The 22,117-nt window shown below is 33.0% G+C and overlaps 3 protein-coding genes across 5 annotated transcripts; 2 read left to right on the forward strand and 1 right to left on the reverse strand.

Moving 5' to 3' along the window:
* LOC109609718 (myogenesis-regulating glycosidase-like) lies at positions 1 to 7,342 on the forward strand. 2 transcript variants are annotated; one of them, XM_025413700.1, is made up of 7 exons: positions 1 to 109; positions 348 to 494; positions 934 to 1,860; positions 2,085 to 2,608; positions 2,749 to 2,836; positions 6,880 to 6,948; positions 7,136 to 7,342. In XM_025413700.1, the coding sequence occupies exons 2-7, from the start codon at positions 350 to 352 to the stop codon at positions 7,318 to 7,320; spliced, it is 1,938 nt and encodes a 645-aa protein (XP_025269485.1). In that variant the 5' UTR covers positions 1 to 109; positions 348 to 349; the 3' UTR covers positions 7,321 to 7,342. The 2 variants fall into 2 exon arrangements, with proteins under 2 accessions (XP_025269485.1, XP_025269481.1); XM_025413696.1 differs by lacking the exons at positions 1 to 109; positions 348 to 494; positions 934 to 1,860; positions 2,085 to 2,608; positions 2,749 to 2,836 and adding exons at positions 4,044 to 4,152; positions 4,391 to 4,537; positions 4,977 to 5,903; positions 6,128 to 6,651 and having other exon boundaries at positions 6,792 to 6,948.
* Positions 7,343 to 13,240: 5,898 nt separating this feature from the next.
* On the forward strand, positions 13,241 to 15,677 carry LOC105259417 (myogenesis-regulating glycosidase-like). Its single transcript, XM_020030039.2, has 4 exons — positions 13,241 to 14,203; positions 14,428 to 14,951; positions 15,092 to 15,248; positions 15,469 to 15,677. Exons 1-4 carry the CDS (start codon positions 13,288 to 13,290, stop codon positions 15,660 to 15,662), a joined length of 1,791 nt encoding a protein of 596 aa, XP_019885598.2. The 5' UTR covers positions 13,241 to 13,287; the 3' UTR covers positions 15,663 to 15,677.
* On the reverse strand, positions 15,464 to 21,455 carry LOC105259416 (centrosomal protein of 120 kDa). 2 transcript variants are annotated; one of them, XM_020030038.2, is made up of 11 exons: positions 21,232 to 21,455; positions 20,753 to 20,900; positions 20,415 to 20,667; positions 19,124 to 19,437; positions 18,789 to 19,029; positions 18,600 to 18,720; positions 18,358 to 18,461; positions 18,013 to 18,294; positions 16,484 to 16,812; positions 15,876 to 16,197; positions 15,464 to 15,629 (listed from the first exon to the last, which is right to left on the reverse strand). In XM_020030038.2, exons 1-11 carry the CDS (start codon positions 21,281 to 21,283, stop codon positions 15,621 to 15,623), a joined length of 2,175 nt encoding a protein of 724 aa, XP_019885597.2. In that variant the 5' UTR covers positions 21,284 to 21,455; the 3' UTR covers positions 15,464 to 15,620. The 2 variants fall into 2 exon arrangements, with proteins under 2 accessions (XP_019885597.2, XP_011269623.2); XM_011271321.3 differs by lacking the exon at positions 15,464 to 15,629 and having other exon boundaries at positions 15,758 to 16,197.
* Positions 21,456 to 22,117: the final 662 nt, after the last annotated feature.

Genomic DNA, 22,117 nt, shown 5'->3' on the forward strand with positions numbered 1-22,117 from the left:
AGTACAATGCAGTGTTTGTTCTTCGGGTATATATAAATCGGTACGAACGGCATCGTTGATTTAATCATCATTGAAATTAGCATAAGAACGTAACGATTGAAAAAGAACGGTAAGTCGTAATAGTGTCTTTGGATCAAAATTAAAATCAAAAAGATATATAAAATATGAAACATATATGTATATTTATACATGCAAAGTATTTTTTAAAACTCATCTAAAGTCATTTTGTATATCTCCATCGTCTAATATTTCTTTAGGTATTTTCTTAAAAGTCATTCGTGTATTACTAAAAAACAAAGAATAATATTTATTCAATAATATTTATTCAATAATTGAATTAATTTTAGCGATGCATTTATCGATCATATTGTTACTATTCACTTTGGGCGCATTAGTTTATGGTGATGATGACAATATAGACCTTTATATCAAAAATGGTTTTCTTCAAGTAAGCATCATTAACAGCACCACAATTCTCAAACTTACAAAATATGGTGAGTCTCACAATGCTATATAATTCTTGATTTTCTTCATATTATTTTATTAATCAACAAAAACAAACGTTGTTTTATCAATCTCACAATCTGTATGTGTTATTTTTTTCTTAAATTAGAACTATCTTAGCAAACACAAAGCAATAATTATATAACTGTTAGTTACAATTGCCTATTCAACAATATAAATACAATATTACACGTGTAACAAGTATACTGTTGTGGGAAATTATACCTAACTATTACATAATTTACTTGATGTTTGATCGGATTATTAATTAATATTATATATTAATATTAATATTATGTATTAATATTATAATTAATATTATATATATTTTTATATATATTTATATATATTATTACATATATATATATATTTTTTTTTTCGAAAATCTTAATTAAAAAGCTATATCGACGAATATAATATTTCTTCCAGATGGCGACAGAATGATAAATATTCTGCATACAAAACTTCCATCGCAGTCGAGTCCGTTCGTGCTTGAAAAAAATTGTGGCGGTAATAATATACTTTGCGTAAAAAGTGCCAATGTTACGTATACCAGAATTAGTACTAATGCAGATCGCGAGACCATCTACATTACTCGCGTGGCAGCTAATCCCGCTGCCGAGCTTGTCGATTGTTATCCATTTATCGAGGGTACCCAATGGTTCGGTGGACCGGAATATCGTTATCAATATTGGCCTATACAACACATGTATTATGACGAAGAGCCGTATCTACCAACGCATCCCGAAGACATGGCACTATCCGAGCGTTACTGGTTATCCAGCAAAGGAATCTCTATTTATGTGAACGAGACAAGTCCGCTGTTTCTCGATCAGAATAATTATCTGGACAATCATCTATGCCTCATCGCAAAGAATAAGGCGCCATATCGACATCGTGATAGCATCCAGCTGAATTATGAACTAGGTGTCTTCCTGGATCCGAAGACCGCTCATCAGAACATGGTAAAAACTCATTTGGGTAAACCAACGGGTCATCCTGACGAAAGGATGATTCAACATCCCATATGGTCCACCTGGGCCAGATACAAGGCTAACATAACTGACAAAATTGTGGAGACTTATGCGGACGAAATTATCGCCAATAAATTCAACAACAGTCAAATTGAAATTGATGACAAATGGGAAACTTGTTATGGTTCCGCTGTGTTTGATCCGATCAAGTTTCCCAACGTCACTGCTCTGGTGCAACGATTAAAGCAGAAAGGCTTTCGCGTTACTTTATGGATACATCCGTTCATCAATCGAGACTGCGAACCTGCATACTCTACTGCATTGCAAAACTCCTTTTTTGTTAAAGATCTGAATAGAGGCGTTCAAATGTCGTGGTGGCAAGGTAAATTTGGCAGTCGATTTAACGGACATCTTCTGTTAAACGCTTTCGTTATTTTTTCTCTTCCTTTTCCTTGTAACGTCTCTCTAAAATTTCAATTTTAAATGAATAAGTAATTAATCTTGTAATTTAGTTGTAAATACATTATATTAAAATTAAGAAAGCGTATTTGAGATAATGGGAGAATTATTGAAGTTTTAATTATTCGATTGTGCTATTTTTTTCAGGTGCGAATGCCGCCACAATCGATTTCACGAATCCAAAAGCGGTAAACTGGTGGATAGCACGGTTAAAGCTTCTTCAGAATCTTGGCATCGATAGCTTCAAATTCGACGCTGGCGAAGTGTCCTGGTTACCACAGGTGGCGAACTTGAGCGGTTCACTTGATATGCAACCGGGTATATTTACGAAGGACTATGTCCAGACGCTGGCCACCAATTTTAATGATTATATCGAAGTACGAGTAGGATGGCGTAGCCAGGAATTACCGATATTCGTTCGCATGGTCGACAAAGACTCTAGATGGACATGGAACAATGGCCTGCCTACGCTAATCACGACGCTGCTGCAGATGAATATCAATGGATATGTTTACGTATTGCCAGACATGATCGGTGGTAATGGCTACTTGGACGGTTCGCTTAACGGTACGGAATATCCACCTAAAGAGCTCTTTATCAGATGGCTACAAGCTAACGTCTTCATGCCGTCGTTGCAATATTCCTTCGTGCCATGGGATTATGACAAGGAAGTAAAGAATCTGAAAAATTCTATTTAAAATAGATGAAATGCAAGATAAATAGATAAAAACATTGTCGAATATAATTTAATTTAACTCTTTTAGAAAATATTATTCTGAGATATAATAATATCTTATCTATATTTTCTCAGACCATTGCCATCTGTAAGAAATATACCGATTTGCATGCTAGTATGACGCCAGAAATTCTAAACGCTATGCAGCAGGCTATCACCAAAGGCACGCCCGCTGGCAGAGAAGAATCTCCGGCCGCCATCGGTTATCGAATATCGAACATATCGTTCGCCTGTCGCATACTTGATCCATCTTCGCAAAAGTATTAAGTATTTTCGATCTATGGTTACTTATGCTGTCGAATTATTAAGCTGCCGTTTTGTATTGCGAACTAGGAAATTGTGAGGAAAAGTCCGTAGCGACAAGTTATCGATTTGGCTGCCGAAATTATGATACGTTTTGGGTGAATATTACCCGCGAATATTTCCGCGTCGAAAATCTATTGTATTCTGAAAGGTATCGTTCAGCGAACTCCGGCCAAAAAAACTAGCTCGGATAAACAGCAGGAATGTGTTAACGCTCTCGTTTTCGGTTGTCTATTTCAAGCGAACATTTGCTTCGAATAACATCTTATTATTCGTGCCAGGATTAATCGGATTGTGTATCGCGCTTTCGTATTTCGTTGGATATTATTGTGAACCGTCGTTTCCAAACTGATCTGTTATTCAAGTTCATTTTTACATTTTTCTTTTATATTATTTCTCTATTAATAAATTTGTTATATTTCTTTGTTAAGATCGCGTAATTTATTTGAGTGTTAGTTTCTCGTGGTTGTCGAAACCCGTTTTGTGTCTGTCGCATTTTGAATTAGTGAAGTCTCGCATAATCAATTGACTTTCTCCCAAAACCCCTCCCCTCTACTGTTAGGCGAGCTAGTCCGCCCGTGGCGAAGCAGGCTATTATTTTTCGCGTTCTTTGAAGTTTCGTGGAAAAACTGATGCGTGAAAGACCGCATCTGGCGCCCAACCTATCGAGATATCGAAACGGCCTTCGCTCCGCCGCGGCTCGCGCGAGAACGTCCTCCATCCCTGTTCCACGCGCGTTCAGAGCGCGAGTCATTAATTTCGTTATCTTTTTTTGACGGCGTTTCCGCTCCGCCGCGGCTCGCGCGAGAACGTTCTCCATCCCTGTTCCACAGAGCGCGAGTCATTAATTTCGTTATCTTTTTTTGACGGCGTTTCCGCTCCGTCGCGGCTCGCGCGAAAACGTCCTCCATCCCTGTTCCACAGAGCGCGAGTCATTAATTTCGTTATCTTTTTTTAACGACGTTTCCGCTCCGCCGCGGCTCGCGCGAGAACGTCCTCCATCCCTGTTCCACAGAGCGCGAGTTATTAATCTTTTCGTAATCTTTTTTTTGACGGTTACACACATCAGTACAATGCAGTGTTTGTTCTTCGGGTATATATAAATCGGTACGAACGGCATCGTTGATTTAATCATCATTGAAATTAGCATAAGAACGTAACGATTGAAAAAGAACGGTAAGTCGTAATAGTGTCTTTGGATCAAAATTAAAATCAAAAAGATATATAAAATATGAAACATATATGTATATTTATACATGCAAAGTATTTTTTAAAACTCATCTAAAGTCATTTTGTATATCTCCATCGTCTAATATTTCTTTAGGTATTTTCTTAAAAGTCATTCGTGTATTACTAAAAAACAAAGAATAATATTTATTCAATAATATTTATTCAATAATTGAATTAATTTTAGCGATGCATTTATCGATCATATTGTTACTATTCACTTTGGGCGCATTAGTTTATGGTGATGATGACAATATAGACCTTTATATCAAAAATGGTTTTCTTCAAGTAAGCATCATTAACAGCACCACAATTCTCAAACTTACAAAATATGGTGAGTCTCACAATGCTATATAATTCTTGATTTTCTTCATATTATTTTATTAATCAACAAAAACAAACGTTGTTTTATCAATCTCACAATCTGTATGTGTTATTTTTTTCTTAAATTAGAACTATCTTAGCAAACACAAAGCAATAATTATATAACTGTTAGTTACAATTGCCTATTCAACAATATAAATACAATATTACACGTGTAACAAGTATACTGTTGTGGGAAATTATACCTAACTATTACATAATTTACTTGATGTTTGATCGGATTATTAATTAATATTATATATTAATATTAATATTATGTATTAATATTATAATTAATATTATATATATTTTTATATATATTTATATATATTATTACATATATATATATATTTTTTTTTTCGAAAATCTTAATTAAAAAGCTATATCGACGAATATAATATTTCTTCCAGATGGCGACAGAATGATAAATATTCTGCATACAAAACTTCCATCGCAGTCGAGTCCGTTCGTGCTTGAAAAAAATTGTGGCGGTAATAATATACTTTGCGTAAAAAGTGCCAATGTTACGTATACCAGAATTAGTACTAATGCAGATCGCGAGACCATCTACATTACTCGCGTGGCAGCTAATCCCGCTGCCGAGCTTGTCGATTGTTATCCATTTATCGAGGGTACCCAATGGTTCGGTGGACCGGAATATCGTTATCAATATTGGCCTATACAACACATGTATTATGACGAAGAGCCGTATCTACCAACGCATCCCGAAGACATGGCACTATCCGAGCGTTACTGGTTATCCAGCAAAGGAATCTCTATTTATGTGAACGAGACAAGTCCGCTGTTTCTCGATCAGAATAATTATCTGGACAATCATCTATGCCTCATCGCAAAGAATAAGGCGCCATATCGACATCGTGATAGCATCCAGCTGAATTATGAACTAGGTGTCTTCCTGGATCCGAAGACCGCTCATCAGAACATGGTAAAAACTCATTTGGGTAAACCAACGGGTCATCCTGACGAAAGGATGATTCAACATCCCATATGGTCCACCTGGGCCAGATACAAGGCTAACATAACTGACAAAATTGTGGAGACTTATGCGGACGAAATTATCGCCAATAAATTCAACAACAGTCAAATTGAAATTGATGACAAATGGGAAACTTGTTATGGTTCCGCTGTGTTTGATCCGATCAAGTTTCCCAACGTCACTGCTCTGGTGCAACGATTAAAGCAGAAAGGCTTTCGCGTTACTTTATGGATACATCCGTTCATCAATCGAGACTGCGAACCTGCATACTCTACTGCATTGCAAAACTCCTTTTTTGTTAAAGATCTGAATAGAGGCGTTCAAATGTCGTGGTGGCAAGGTAAATTTGGCAGTCGATTTAACGGACATCTTCTGTTAAACGCTTTCGTTATTTTTTCTCTTCCTTTTCCTTGTAACGTCTCTCTAAAATTTCAATTTTAAATGAATAAGTAATTAATCTTGTAATTTAGTTGTAAATACATTATATTAAAATTAAGAAAGCGTATTTGAGATAATGGGAGAATTATTGAAGTTTTAATTATTCGATTGTGCTATTTTTTTCAGGTGCGAATGCCGCCACAATCGATTTCACGAATCCAAAAGCGGTAAACTGGTGGATAGCACGGTTAAAGCTTCTTCAGAATCTTGGCATCGATAGCTTCAAATTCGACGCTGGCGAAGTGTCCTGGTTACCACAGGTGGCGAACTTGAGCGGTTCACTTGATATGCAACCGGGTATATTTACGAAGGACTATGTCCAGACGCTGGCCACCAATTTTAATGATTATATCGAAGTACGAGTAGGATGGCGTAGCCAGGAATTACCGATATTCGTTCGCATGGTCGACAAAGACTCTAGATGGACATGGAACAATGGCCTGCCTACGCTAATCACGACGCTGCTGCAGATGAATATCAATGGATATGTTTACGTATTGCCAGACATGATCGGTGGTAATGGCTACTTGGACGGTTCGCTTAACGGTACGGAATATCCACCTAAAGAGCTCTTTATCAGATGGCTACAAGCTAACGTCTTCATGCCGTCGTTGCAATATTCCTTCGTGCCATGGGATTATGACAAGGAAGTAAAGAATCTGAAAAATTCTATTTAAAATAGATGAAATGCAAGATAAATAGATAAAAACATTGTCGAATATAATTTAATTTAACTCTTTTAGAAAATATTATTCTGAGATATAATAATATCTTATCTATATTTTCTCAGACCATTGCCATCTGTAAGAAATATACCGATTTGCATGCTAGTATGACGCCAGAAATTCTAAACGCTATGCAGCAGGCTATCACCAAAGGCACGCCCGTAAATCCACCTATCTGGTGGATCGATCCGACTAATGAGGAAGCTCATAAAATTAATGACGGTAATTTCATAATATTATACATGTATAACATATTCCAAACCTAATAAATAATTTCTCATTTTTCTTCCTCATCTATGAAAATTTATTCATAGGTGAAAAAAATAGTAACTGGAGAAAAAGTATGTTTTACAAATGTATGATCTATAAATTATACGTAATTAAACTTTACTTTTTAATCGGGTTGCAGAATATCTTCTTGGAGAAACTATACTTATTGCTCCGGTAATTCAAGAAGGTGCCATCAGTCGCGATATCTATTTTCCTGCGGGAATATGGCTGGATCAAAATCATAAAACGATCAGCGGACCGAAATGGATAAGAAACTATCCTGCTCCCCTAGATACACTTCCGTATTTTAAGAAATATCAGTAATAATACAAAAAAAAATTAAAATTTTACATATAAAAATTATTAAATTAAAATTTGACATGTAAAATTTAAAAAATTATTAAATTAAAATTTGACATGTAAAATTAAAAAATTATTAAATTGAAATTTTACCTACGAAAATTATTTAATTATTTTTATTTGTAATAATAATTATCTTGTTTTTGCAATACACTTTATGTTATTATAAATTTATTTAATATTATATTCTTAACGAATATTACTTGGAGCTCGAATGTGAAGTTCTGCCGCACCAGTCTATTTTCCAGAATTGGTCCCATCGGATTACCATTTTTTCCGATTAATGCAACACGCGCTCGCTGATACACACTTCCCCAATTACAAAGAAGTCCAAAAATGAATCGATCAATGGATTGCTTCAAAAAACAAGTCGTTTTATCGTCGCGGAATCTAATTTTTGCAAAAAATAGGTGGGAAAATGTTATAGAAAACAATGGATTATATTTTGATTAATATATTAATTCATTTTCTTATTAAAATAAATGTATTTTTCAAGTGAAAAAATGGCGGGAACTTAGTTATAAGCTTAATATTTATATAATCTAATAACTATACGATAGTTTTATTTATAAAGATTAATCCTCCTAAATATATATGTGAGATATCTTTCTATAAAAAAATTTCATTCGATCCCTTTTATATTCCCCTTGAAATCCTACAATTTTTATCTAAGATATTTTTTTTAAATCAAAAACAAAAATCTTAGAAATGATTGATTAAAATGAGAACAACTTATATATATTATTTTATCTACATATATTATAAAAATGGTAATTAATATATCGTAATAATTTGTTTTATAATTGTTTATATATGAACTATTTCCTGTTTTCTTTCGTTTTTAAATATTTATCATTTATAGATATACACATTTATAGAAACATATATAACACTAGTAGGTATTAAAAAATTTATAATGATACCGAAAATTCTCTCTCGTGATTACTGATATAATATAATAATTACTGATAAGATAAATCGCTTATCGTATATCAACTTTATATCAATATATATAATATCAATATCAATAAAATATCAATAAAATAAAATAATCAATATCAATAAAAAGATTAACTGCGCTAATCTTTTAATTTTGCGCAATTAGCGCAAATTTACGTAATTTGTTGCAATATTTTTAGTTTTTTCTATTTACATATGTAAATTACATTATTATTGGCTACTTATATCTCTCTACTTTATGTAATAAATCTCTCTTTTGTAATAAATATTCATATTTTTATAAACAATAGCACTTTCTACGTAAGTAAAATTTTGTAATTATATATTTATTATATTATTTGTATGTTTTCAATAAATAGAAATATAAAATTTTTTGATGCAAAATCTAATTTTACAGATTTAATTTTTTTAATCGATGAATTGAATTCTAATGCAATGAAATAAAATCATGATATCCTCATCTGATTATATTGCTTATCTCGAGAGCTTTCCAAAACATAATAAAGTTTTTTTATTGAGTACCTTCTGAGAGTTATGAGGCTTAAAGAATTTCTTAATTTTACACAAACTATAAAATATTTCATAAAATATTCATTTTTCGATTATTTTATTTCAGTACTTTTATGCTGGAATTAATGAAAGAAATCAATTGGTGTAAAAAAATACACAGTTGTTTTTAAGAAAAAAACATATAATTTGAATTGATAGTTAGTTATAAGAATCTACGAAAATATTCCATAAAAAATAAGAGGTTTCATTAAAAAAATTCAAGATGACCTTGTCCTGACGACGCCACCAAGATTATATCAATGATATCATCTTATGTTCCCCTTCGAATCAAACAACTTTTATTAGAAACATTATTTTGCAGAATCACAAATAAAAAAGTTTTTAATGATGATAAATTAAAATGAGACACCCTTTATTATATATAATAATATATATAATAATGATTAATATAATTTAGCTATTATAAATTTTAAAAAAGATATTGTAATTCGAAATTATAATTTTCATCTATATTAATTATATGATAAATATTTTATCTTATCAGAAATATTAATCACAAATTTTTTGATATTTACAATCTATTATTTATCTGCTGTTTATCTATGAAAATATATCCATAATATAATGCGTAACTCGATCACAAGCAGTTATAAAAACGAATTGTAATTATATTAATCATTGGATCTATCATTAATTAGACAAAATAATATTTAAACTTATTGAGTCTCATCATCTTATAATTTTAATTTATTTGGCTAAATATATATGTACATACACCGTGGCCCATTTTAATCGACGCACCTGAATATCTCCGTTGGTAAGCCGAATACAAAAAAATTGTTCAGACAAAAGTTGTATGGTTTCAAGGGGGACATAAGATGGTGTCATTAGTTTGATTTTGAAGAGCCACCTGAAGGTCACATGAAGGTCAGCTCCAACTCTTTAAATGGGACACCCTATATGCTTTTTCATATTCTTGTAGCTCATCTAGAGAGCTTTCCAAAATACTATAATTAAGTTAGTTTTCATTAAGTACTTTCCGAGTTATGAGACTTGAAATCATTCCTTAATTTTACATAAACCATAAAATATCTTGTAAAATATTCATTTTTCGATTATCTTACCTTAATACTTTTGTGCGCAAAATAATGAGAGAAATCAATTGGTGTAAAGAAAAAACATAATTGTTTAAAAAAAAAATATGTAATTTGCAATTAATAATTCCATATTTTTTCTTAAAAACAACTGTATGTTTTCTTTACACCAATTGATTCCTTGAAAGATTAAAGATAAGCGAACGAAATATGTAATTCCATCAAAAATGACACGAATAATAATACGCTGTTCACAGCAAATGTTCGCTTGAGATAACCAATCGAAAAGAAAGCGCTAAGGCCCTGTTCCACAACTCGAGTTAATCCGAATTTAATACGTTAAACTGGGTCCTGATTGGTCCATTTGCTACTTAAACTCGGATTAACTGGATTGTGGAACTGGGCCTAAGACTTTATAATGACGACAAACAGAGTCAAATACGCAACACTTTATAATTACAGTAAATAGACTCGAATGCGCGAAACTTTATTATTACGGAGAATAGCGAGAAGCGCACCGAACATTACAATTACGGAGAACCGAAAGAAGTGCGCGAGCTCTTGCAATTACGGAGAACGGAAAGAAGCGCGCGAGCGCTTACGGTTTCGGAGAACCGAACGAGGCGCGCTATTACGAGTACGAAAAACAGAAAGAAATACGAGATCTTAGAATTATCGAAAACAGAAATGAACGCTTAATACTTTATATTATTTAATTGCAGTAACAGAAATATCGCCCAGACGATGTAACCTACTGAAAGAACGGCAATATCTAGTCGATCGGAACGCGGAATTCGCGTATCGCAACGATAAGGCGTTCCCGCCGGTGCACACACTGCACGGCGGGTGTCGACAGCTTACGCCTCCGACAGCCGATCGTTCGCACGTCCGCGGTCAGCGGACTGCGAGTCGCCAAAAAGAGAACGCACGTAGAGAGAGAGATGGTCGAGAATCGAGGCCCGCTTTGGTCGCGCGACTTCCGGTCCGCTGTCACAATTTCCAAGATACTCACCAATTTGCCGCTCAAGCTGTCGCGGAACTTTTCCCCTGGGGTGGCGGTCGACAGCACTTACACTTCGGTCGGAGTCGCTCCGACCGGTGATAGCCTCGAGTTAAAAATTATACACTAACGCACGTCACACGGATAACGGAGAGGCGAACGAGTATATCGGATGAGACCGATCGACGGATCACTGTCGCCCCTTGACTACGGTCGCACTCGACTTCTTTTCACTACCGCGAAATTTACGCAAACGAAACACTAATCGCGACCGGTCAGAGGGGTCGACCCGCGAGCCGTATCGGTGGACGGCGTACAAATTTTCGTAATTAGACACGAATATATCCGGGATCTCACCGTTGGATTCTTCACTCGTTGCTTCCGCCAATTCGTCTTTCCCGTGCCGAGCGTCCGCGATACTCTCTCTTGACTTTTCGCCGAAAATCTCTTAGAACAAGTCTCCTATTCTCTCGGAATCGCCGTATTTATCCCTAACTATTCGCCCCGCACCCTATCGAGAGGGGTGATAGACCCGTTCCCGCGCGCTCGGATTTTCGAGCGTGGCGCAAGGGCGCATCGTGCGCCCGCGGTCCCGCGCCTCCGATGGTCCACTGTTCCTGCGCGTTTTTCAGCGCCAGGTGCTCGGGAATTCTCCCGTCAGGGCCGATTCTTGCTGCCTCCGTTCCTCTCCAGTGGAGGGTAGCGATTTTCCGGATTTTTCCACTGAGGTTTAGCCCCTTCGCGGGGTTCTTTCAGCGCCCGTCATAGCCGGCCGGCCGTGGAATGCTGGGCCGATGGACCGAAATTGTGCGAGGCTGCTCGAGTATCGCCGACCTTTGTTTTTCACCTTTGTTTTCGGCCAATGTTTTGATCGGTGATGATTCGGCAAGGCTGCTTTTCTTATAGGCTTCCAGGTTGTTCTTCGGTATCGCCGGTGATGATTTATTGCTCCCGAAATCATACAATTTAGACAAATAGGATTAAGAATAAAGCTTTTGATTATCAACTAACGCGCTCGCCTCTCTGAAAATCCCCGGCGGGACTCTCGATTTCTCGACCGCTCGGCCGCTTGGCGCGCGTCACGGTCTTTATGGCGGGTGGACGTACGTCGTGATGGCAACGTCACGGATGATAACTATTTTTTTATCAGTGTGGTATTATCTGCGTATTTATATATTCGCTCATAGCGTTAAGCAAAAGCAAATACAAGTATAAGAACTATATTATTTAAAAAAACATATAGTATAAAAACTTATAATACGCGTTTTGCAATTTGCAGTTGGATATTTATTGCATACTGATAATTAAAAATTGGATATCAGATTGGATATCTATGTAATCTACCTAGTGATTTAATATGCGAATTTTAATCATCGATTCGGTACAGAATTAGGTACTTAATTCATATACAACTGATACACACATCAGTACAATGCAGTGTTTGTTCTCCGGGTATATATAAATCGGTACGAACGGCATCGTTGATTTAATCATCATTGAAATTAGCATAAGAACGTAACGATTGAAAAAGAAGAACGGTAAGTCGTAATAGTGTCTTTGAATCAAAATTAAAATCAAAAAGATATATAAAATATGAAACATATATATTTATACATGCAAAGTATTTTTTAAAACTCGTCTAAAGTCATTTTGTATATCTCCATCGTCTAATATTTCTTTAGGTATTTTCTTAAAAGTCATTTGTGTATTACTAAAAAACAAAGAATAATATTTATTCAATAATATTTATTCAATAATTGAATTAATTTTAGCGATGCGTTTATCGATCATATTGTTACTATTCACTTTGGGCGCATTAGTTTATGGTGATGATGACAATATAGACCTTTATACCAAAAATGGTTTTCTTCAAGTAAGCATCATTAACAGCACCACAATTCTCAAACTTACAAGATATGGTGAGTCTCACAATGCTATATAATTCTTGATTTTCTTCATATTATTTTATTAATCAACAAAAACAAACATTTTTTTATCAATCTCACAATCTGTATGTGTTATTTTTTTCCTAAATTGGAACTATCTTAGCAAACACAAAGCAATAATTATATAACTGTTAGTTACAATTGCCTATTCAACAATATAAATACAATATTACACGTGTAACAAGTATACTGTTGTGGGAAATTATACCTAACTGTTACATAATTTACTTGATGTTTGATCGGATTATTAATTAATATTATATATTAATATTAATATTATGTATTAATATTATAATTAATATTATATATATTTTTATATATATTTATATATATTATTACATATATATATTTTTTTTTTTTCGAAAATCTTAATCAAAAAGCTATATCGACGAATATAATATTTCTTCCAGATGGCGACAGAATGATAAATATTCTGCATACAAAACTTCCATCGCAGTCGAGTCCGTTCGTGCTTGAAAAAAATTGTGGCGGTAATAATATACTTTGCGTAAAAAGTGCCAATGTTACGTATACCAGAATTAGTACTAATGCAGATCGCGAGATCATCTACATTACTCGCGTGGCAGCTAATCCCGCTGCCGAGCTTGTCGATTGTTATCCATTTATCGAGGGTACCCAATGGTTCGGTGGACCGGAATATCGTTATCAATATTGGCCTATACAACACATGTATTATGACAAAGAGCCGTATCTACCAACGCATCCCACAAACATGGCACTATCCGAGCGTTACTGGTTATCCAGCAAAGGAATCTCTATTTATGTGAACGAGACAAGTCCGCTGTTCCTCGATCAGAATAATTATCTGGACAATCATCTATGCCTCATCGCAAAGAATAAGGCGCCATATCGACATCGTGATAGCATCCAGCTCAATTATGAACTAGGTGTCTTCCTGGATCCGAAGACCGCTCATCAGAACATGGTAAAAATCCATTTGGGTAAACCAACGGGTCATCCTGACGAAAGGATGATTCAACATCCCATATGGTCCACCTGGGCCAGGTACAAGGCTAACATAACTGACAAAATTGTGGAGACTTATGCGGACGAAATTATCGCCAATAAATTCTACAACAGTCAAATTGAAATTGATGACAAATGGGAAACTTGTTATGGTTCCGCTGTGTTTGATCCGATCAAGTTTCCCAACGTCACTGCTCTGGTGCAACGATTAAAGCAGAAAGGCTTTCGTGTTACTTTATGGATACATCCGTTCATCAATCGAGACTGCGAACCTGCATACTCTACTGCATTGCAAAACTCCTTTTTTGTTAAAGATCTGAATAGACGCGTTCAAATGTCGTGGTGGCAAGGTAAATTTGGCAGTCGATTTAACGGACATTTTCTGTTAAACGCTTTCATAATTCTTTCTCTTCCTTTTTCTTGTAACGTCTCTCTAAAATTTCAATTTTAAATGATAATTAATCTTGTAATTTAGTTCTAAATACATTATATTAAAATTAAGAAAGCGTATTTGAGATAACATATTGGGAAAATTATTGAAGTTTTAATTATTCGATTGTGCTATTTTTTTCAGGTGCGAATGCCGCCACAATCGATTTCACGAATCCGAAAGCGATAAACTGGTGGATAGCACGGTTAAAGCTTCTTCAGAATCTTGGCATCGATAGCTTCAAATTCGACGCTGGCGAAGTGTCCTGGTTACCACAGGTGGCGAATTTGAGCGGTTCACTTGATATGCAACCGGGTATATTTACGAAGGAATATGTCCAGACGCTAGCCATCAATTTTAATGATTATATCGAAGTACGAGTAGGATGGCGTAGCCAGGAATTACCGACATTCGTTCGCATGATCGACAAAGACTCTAGATGGACATGGAACAATGGCCTGCCTACGCTAATCACGACGTTGCTGCAGATGAATCTCAATGGATATGTTTACGTATTGCCAGACATGATCGGTGGTAATGGCTATTTGAATGGTTCGCTTAACGGTACGGAATATCCACCTAAAGAGCTCTTTATCAGATGGTTACAAGCTAACGTCTTCATGCCGTCGTTGCAATATTCCTTCGTGCCATGGGATTATGACAAGGAAGTAAAGAATCTGAAAAATTCTATTTAAAATAGATGAAATGCAAGATAAATAGATAAAAACATTGTCGAATATAATTTAATTTAACTCTTTTAGAAAATATTATTCTGAGATATAATAATATCTTATCTATATTTTCTCAGACCATTGCCATCTGTAAGAAATATACCGATTTGCACGCTAATATGACGCCAGAAATTCTAAACGCTATGCAGCAGGCTATCACCAAAGGCACGCCCGTAAATCCACCTATCTGGTGGATCGATCCAACTGATGAGGAAGCTTACAAAATTAATGACGGTAAGAAAATTGTTCACAAAGTTGTACTGTATATTCCAGATGTAATAAGCCATTTCTTTTCTTTCTTCCTTAAAGACCAGTCTGAAGGCCATGTTGGTTTCCGATTGGCCTTTTGGCAATCATCTATAAAAATTTATTTACATGGAGAACAGATTGTAACTTGATAAAGATTGAAAAATATAAATGATCTATAATTAAACTTTGCTTCTTCGGGTTGCAGAATATCTCCTTGGAGAGACTATACTGGCTGCTCCGGTAACTCAAGAAGGTTTCACTAGACGCGATATTTATCTTCCAATAGGAACATGGTTCGATCCAAATAAAGGGACAATCATCAACGGTCCAACATGGCTAAGAGACTATGATGCTCCTTTAGACATACTTCCATATTTTATAAAGAAGAAACATTATTAATGATGAGAATTAAAGTCTCATATAAAGTATTTATTAAGAACTAAAGAGAGAAACTTAAAGTCTCATATAAAATATTTATTTGTACATATATGTACATAAATTGTCTTGCTTTGTACAATCATAGTTTTTTTTCGGAATTTGTTTTCTTTTCATATAATGTACAAAAATACTAACCAAATGTTAAGTCAAAAAATAAATTTGCTACCTATTTACCAATAAAGATCGTATCTCTGTGTTAAGTTTTTTAATCACTATATCGTCGGCAGCATAACTTCCAGTTTTTAAGAGGGAATCACGTTCCTCCTTCAGTGCCTGTAGCCGGTCATTGTACTCTTCTGATTTGTCAGACCCGTTGTTATAATCATTATAAGAAATCTTGGCGTCGTCAGCTATTGTAAATATTCGATTATAATAATCTTCTTTCGGAGTAAAGATTTGTTTTGGCTTGATCACATCAATTTCTTTTTGAAGTTCCTTTAGCAACATTTGATCGTTATTCAAAGCCTTTGTATCTACAGATAAAATTTCGGCCAGACTGAAAAATGAGATTTTGTATTTCACAGTATTATATCAAAATAAAATATAAATAAAGAAAAACGACTCGATTTCTATTAAATTAAAAAACAATTTTATAAATTTAGGATTGATTTTTCAAGATATTTAATTTTTTGTTTATAATGGCAAAATGTCATGAAAAGTGATATTCCTTTTTTATATTTTTGCTTCAATTCTCGATTATGGATTTGTCCAAGATTTTATTATGAATATTTTCAACTAAAATGAGACATCTTATATAAATAAAATTAATTGACACAACATACTCCACATTTTTCAGCTCTTCTTTACTGTTCTTGATTTGAACTTGCATGGCTTGTTGATTATCTACTTTCATTTTATGTATCTCACGAACTGCTTTTCCCCACTGTTCTTTAAAAAATGATTTTCCCTTTTGAGCATTGTCCAATTTTTCTTCGAGAATTTTTAATTCTTGCAACAAAGACGCTGTTTGATCCGTAGTTAAAGATGCCTTTTGATACATTTGCAATTCATCTGCCTGTTTACTCGTTGACGATTTCAGAGTTTCATTTTCGTACAGTAATATTTCTATTTGTGCCTCTAGAGCAGTTTTCTTCTCTTCTAGTTTGATGATCTACAGCATTATAGATACACAGGATTTATCAAAAGTATATGGAAACCCCGAGATGTTTCGAAAAATCCACATTTTCGTGGAAAATATTTCAAGCAAAAGTTATAAAAGTTTTAAGTGACACATTATATGTAGTAATATTAGTATGATCTTGAATAGCGTTGTCAATGTCATGTGAAAATTAACTTGAAATTTTTAAATAGAAACCTCCATTTTTTTATTAGATGTTCTTGTAGCTTTTCTCGAGATTTATCAACAAATAAACTATTTCTTGAATACGTACTCCGAGTTATAAGGCTTGAAGATTACAGTACAATCAACATTAGCATTATCTAAGACCGTGGAGATCCTACAATCGGATTTATGTTGTGTGTAGGCGCACGTTAGCATGGGAGGAGGGAAGGATCCCATTTCATACTTCTTAAAGTATTTAATAAAGGTTTTTGAAATCATTATTGAAATCTTGTACATTGCTGATGCCAGCGATTCTGTAATCGTCAAGCTTCATAACTCGGAAAGTACTTAATGAAAAAATACTTTTATAGTGTTTTGAAAAGTTCTTGAGATAAATTAGAAAAATATGCAATAAAAAATGGAGGTTTTTATTTAAAAATTTTTTATTGATTTTTATGTAACATTGACATTGCTATTCAATTGCTAAGATTATGTCAGTATTATTATATAATGTGTTACTTAAAACTTATAACTTTTGTGTGAAACATTTTTCATAAAAATGCACATTTTTCGAAATATTTTGGGATTTTCACATTTTTGATAAACTCTACATTTGTAATTTTGAACATAATCTTAAAAAAAATTTAAACAAAAAAGAAGTAAAAACACATGTCAAACATATAAATATTCAAATCTATATGTAGAAATAAAGGTTAAAAAATAAAAAATTATTAAGCAACTTTCACAAAGTTAACTTTTCAAAAACAAATATGAAATTTAGAATTAATCACAATTGAAAAATTCTATCGATATCATATAAATTCCATTAAATTTTTATTGCTACTATTAATGTTTGAGATATATTAATATAATTGAAAATATAATTGACAGAAAAATTCTGGAAAAAGAAGCTTATGTATTTGATGCAATACTCGCGATATTCTATCGCGTTTCTTAATAATATCTATTTCAATATATAAAACAAATGAGAGATAGAAGAAAAAGAGAAGTAAATTATACTTTATAAACCTTTGAGGTAAAATCATTTTGCATCATGTCCATGGAATCCTTAAGTTCTTGTAACTTGGTTTCATATCTCCATTGTAAATCTTCGTTTGCTTTAATTAATCTGGTTTCATTTTCCAAACTTTTTAATCTGCGCGTTCTTAAATCTTCCGTAGCGTTATTTAAACTGTTGGCTAGTATCTTACATTGCTCGACACTGCATGCGAGTTTTGATTCTAGATTCTCTTTCTGCTTCCGCCATTCCTCGCTCAACATGTTTAAATGTCGGTCTTCCTTTCTCTTGAGCTAATATATATATATATAAATTACATTTCATTAAACAAATATCATTATCGTTTTATTATTTACCTCGGCTTTAAACATTTCCTTTTGACGTTCCTTCCATGTTTCAAGTTCATCTACTATTTTATATGCTAAACTGTCGTCCAATATTGGTGGGCCTAGATTTTTATCTTTTAAAAAATATATTATTATTTCACTAACAATACAAAAGTATAATTCATTAACATAAAAATGTACATAACAACAATGTAATATAAAAACAAATATTTAGAAAAGTTTAGCATTGAGTTTAATATATATTTTTTTACCAATAGTTTCTTTCTTTAATATAAAGTGTGGTCCACGATTCTCTAGTTTAAGTACAATATCTATTTCACCAATTTTACATTGTTCTGTTTCATACATATATAATTTATATTGACATTCAGGCTGAAAAAGATTCCTATTTCAATTTTGAAAATTTTTATTTTCTCTTTAAATATAACATTAATACCTACCTTGTCCTGATGAAATAAAGCTTTTACATCAAGCGTTGATAACAATAATGGTTCAGCACTTTTGTTTGTATCATACATACCAATCTTTGGTGGGAAAGATTTTAATAATTGTTTTATTTCGTCTGGCGTAGATATAAAGTGAAATTGACATCCAATTTCTTGTAATTTAATTTTTTCATCAGGTAAAATTGGCATTGTTGCATGTACTATTGATGTGATATCAGTTTTTGGATGATGAAATCTAGAAGAAAAGATTATATATCACATGAAATCTCAAAGGAGATTTTTTAAAACAAAAATATTCAATTGTTGAAAAATCATTTAATTAAACAAACCGGAATTCAATTCGACGTCCACATAATTTTGTAGATGTTAATGTTATTGCCACAAGTGAAATATGTAAACAATAGCAATTATAAGATCCTACAGATTTAGACTCTTTATTAATGGAGTTGCAAGATATTGCATTACAGGAGCGTGGATATACAATTTTATCCATTTGATGTTTTAAGCATTGGCAATCATATTGTTCATTTATATTTTTGCTTTCAGTTGTACCAAATAATTTTACTTCATGAGATACATCTTTCACATTAGATTTTCCAAAATCGCCGCTAGGATTTCTGTGAGACTCTATTTCTGGACATTTCTAAAAAAACATTTGATACTTTATATTTTATATATAAAGTAATATTGATAATGATATAAAGTAATATTTTATAGATATTCATATGAACACATAATCGCTGTGGGATAAGAATTATCGACAAAATGGATAAGTTTCTATTCTACCTGACTGGCATTATTTTCTTCATTATAAAATTGAATATAGGATATCATAGGATTACTGGGATTACTTATTATTGCATCAGGATCACGCACAATGTCCATTTTACTTCCAATATATTGTAGTTTAAGTTGTAAGTCAAGATAGGATTTTTTATATTGGTTTTCAATAGGTTTTTCTATTGTATCTAGTTTAGTTAAAAAACATCGTTCATGTAGAATAATACTAGCATTTGTAGTACATTTGAGAAATTCTTGCAGATTGTCCACAGGTACTAATGATTGCAGATTAACTAATGATTCGGCTATTGTATTATTTTCATGTTTTAAAAATATTAATAAATTTGGCTTTGATTGTAGGTAATGTTTTAATACATTCAAAGAACTTTGTATTCTCACTATCACTTTTTCATGAAAGATACGAGATCTTTCAAATTCTATATTGAATGACTTCAGTTCTATATCATTTTCTAAAATTCGATATAAAAAATGCACAACACCATGATTGTTTAAATGTTCAGGTAATAACAGATGCAAATTTTCTGTACATGTGGTTGTGATACTCAATAAGAATAATTCGCAACAGGTATTTGGAGGGCCCACTTGGATTAATTGTTCATCAGGATGCAAGTAAGGTATTATTTCATCATTTTGCAGATTGGCATTATTTTCTGTCATCAAATTGCTTATCTGTGAGATAATACAATTTGATGACAGACATTTGATATGTTTATGTAGCTAATTTTAATTATACGTCATCAACGATTATAATGTTACCATTTTACTATTAATTAAATTAAGAAGATATTAATTATATAAAAGTATAACATTTTATTTTACCTCTATCATTGAATTTGAATTTGTACTTTTTTGATTTTCAACTCTTAATGTAAGAAGTAATTCAGGTTTCTGTACTTTAAGATCATTCCTTAATCCCAATAACTTGTGCCAATTTGCTTTCGGATTCAAATCTCCATATTTAGATATTGTCGCAGAACGTATACTTAGCAAAACATATCCGATTCTTTCTTTAGCCTTGTCCTCTTTAAAAGCAAAACATTCTAATTTTAATGGGGCTTGTCCTGATCGCATTCTACAAATTAAATATAAAATGATATACATTGTATTATATTCAGTCTTAAGATTAATAGTATAACTTTATAAAGTAAAATACTTACTTTCTTAATGCAGTTTTATTGGTCTCCCAAATCAAATCAGTCACATATTGTGGATTTGAACTTGGCTCTATCTTGTCTGTTTCTAGAGAATGCCCATTTAAAGTTCCAATCAATAATGTTGGTTGTAAAACTTGTTCAAAACCCCTTCCTATATTAAATATATACAAAATATTACATGGTTGTGCAATAATCATAATAATTCATGTACAAAAATCTTTTTAGATTTAAAATCTATTTAAAATTTACGTAATTTATTTATAAAAAAATGTATTCATACTTTTTTATAATATTAATATAAATTGTAATTTCTTTTATAATGTAAATTTTCTTCGTTTTTTAACGTAGCTTTATTTTAATTATTAATTATAAAAATAAATTTTATAAAAATAACTTTGAAAATACGTTGATTTCAGAAAATGAAATTACTTCTACTACTCAAAATAACTAAATTAAGAGAGCTATGTAAAAAGATTTCTTACCTTCTTTAATGCTCAAAATGATCTGCACGTCAGATTCAACAGTCTCTATCATATTTCGTTACGTTTCATAAAATATTGCATATAAAATATAACAAATCCCTTAGGAAATAAATCGCTATATAAATATTTACGCACTCCCCGAAATTCAAATCTGCTGCCATGGAAACGAAACGGTGTAAATACGAAAAATACACTTCATATATACAGAGAGAAGACTGAGAGGTGTCATGGCCCGCTTTTAGGTGATCCCTGAAAGCGATACGTCCTCTGTTAATCTAAAAACGTGGACATGAACTACAAAGCCAACGTCCACGAAAGTTCTCAGAGGGTAACATATAATGTGCAATTTCTGGTTCTGTTCCGTGCTATGTGCACAAAATGGCAGTAGCACCAGTGCTGTATAGCAAGGTATTAACGTATATCAAATAAATTTTAATATAAATGAGAAATGACAAATTTGAATATATATATATATATATATATATATATAGAGAGAGAGAGAGAGAGAGAGAGATAATAAAATTTATTTATCATCGAAATATATTTAATATACATAAACACCTTACAGAATTCGTGTTACGGATATTTCGTGCACATAGCACGGAATATATATATATATATATATATATTCAAATTCGTCATTTCTCATTTATATTAAAATTTATTTAATATACGTAAGCACCTTGCTATACCGCCATTTTGTGCCCATAGCACGGAACAGAACCAGAAATTGTGCACATTATATGTTACCCTCTGAGAACTTTTGTGGACATTGGCTTTGTAGTTCATGTCCACGTTTTTTAGATCAGAGAGAAGATTGAGAGATGTCATGGCCCGCTTTTAGCTGATCCCTGGAAGCGATACTCCCTCTGTGGACATTAAAAAC

Source organism: Camponotus floridanus, unplaced genomic scaffold, assembly GCF_003227725.1.
Source record: "Camponotus floridanus strain SB8 unplaced genomic scaffold, Cflo_v7.5 scaffold11, whole genome shotgun sequence".
NCBI lineage: Eukaryota > Metazoa > Arthropoda > Insecta > Hymenoptera > Formicidae > Camponotus > Camponotus floridanus.

What these genes read in the sequence shown, in the direction of transcription:
- LOC105259417 (XM_020030039.2), top strand. Translation starts at nt 13,288, where the DNA reads ATGATAAATATTCTGCATACAAAACTTCCATCGCAGTCGAGTCCGTTC. An exon ending in TCAAATGTCGTGGTGGCAAG is followed by an intron (nt 14,204 to 14,427) that starts GTAAATTTGGCA and finishes TATTTTTTTCAG; the next exon opens with GTGCGAATGCCGCCACAATC. An exon ending in AGCTTACAAAATTAATGACG is followed by an intron (nt 15,249 to 15,468) that starts GTAAGAAAATTG and finishes TTCGGGTTGCAG; the next exon opens with AATATCTCCTTGGAGAGACT.
- LOC109609718 (XM_025413700.1), top strand. Translation starts at nt 350, where the DNA reads ATGCATTTATCGATCATATTGTTACTATTCACTTTGGGCGCATTAGTT. An exon ending in CATGGGATTATGACAAGGAA is followed by an intron (nt 2,609 to 2,748) that starts GTAAAGAATCTG and finishes ATATTTTCTCAG; the next exon opens with ACCATTGCCATCTGTAAGAA. An exon ending in GCAGCAGGCTATCACCAAAG is followed by an intron (nt 2,837 to 6,879) that starts GCACGCCCGCTG and finishes CTATCACCAAAG; the next exon opens with GCACGCCCGTAAATCCACCT.
- LOC105259416 (XM_011271321.3), bottom strand. Translation starts at nt 21,283, where the DNA reads ATGATAGAGACTGTTGAATCTGACGTGCAGATCATTTTGAGCATTAAA. An exon ending in CATTTTGAGCATTAAAGAAG is followed by an intron (nt 20,901 to 21,231) that starts GTAAGAAATCTT and finishes TATTTAATATAG; the next exon opens with GAAGGGGTTTTGAACAAGTT. An exon ending in ATTAAAGAAAGAAACTATTG is followed by an intron (nt 18,462 to 18,599) that starts GTAAAAAAATAT and finishes ATTTTTTAAAAG; the next exon opens with ATAAAAATCTAGGCCCACCA.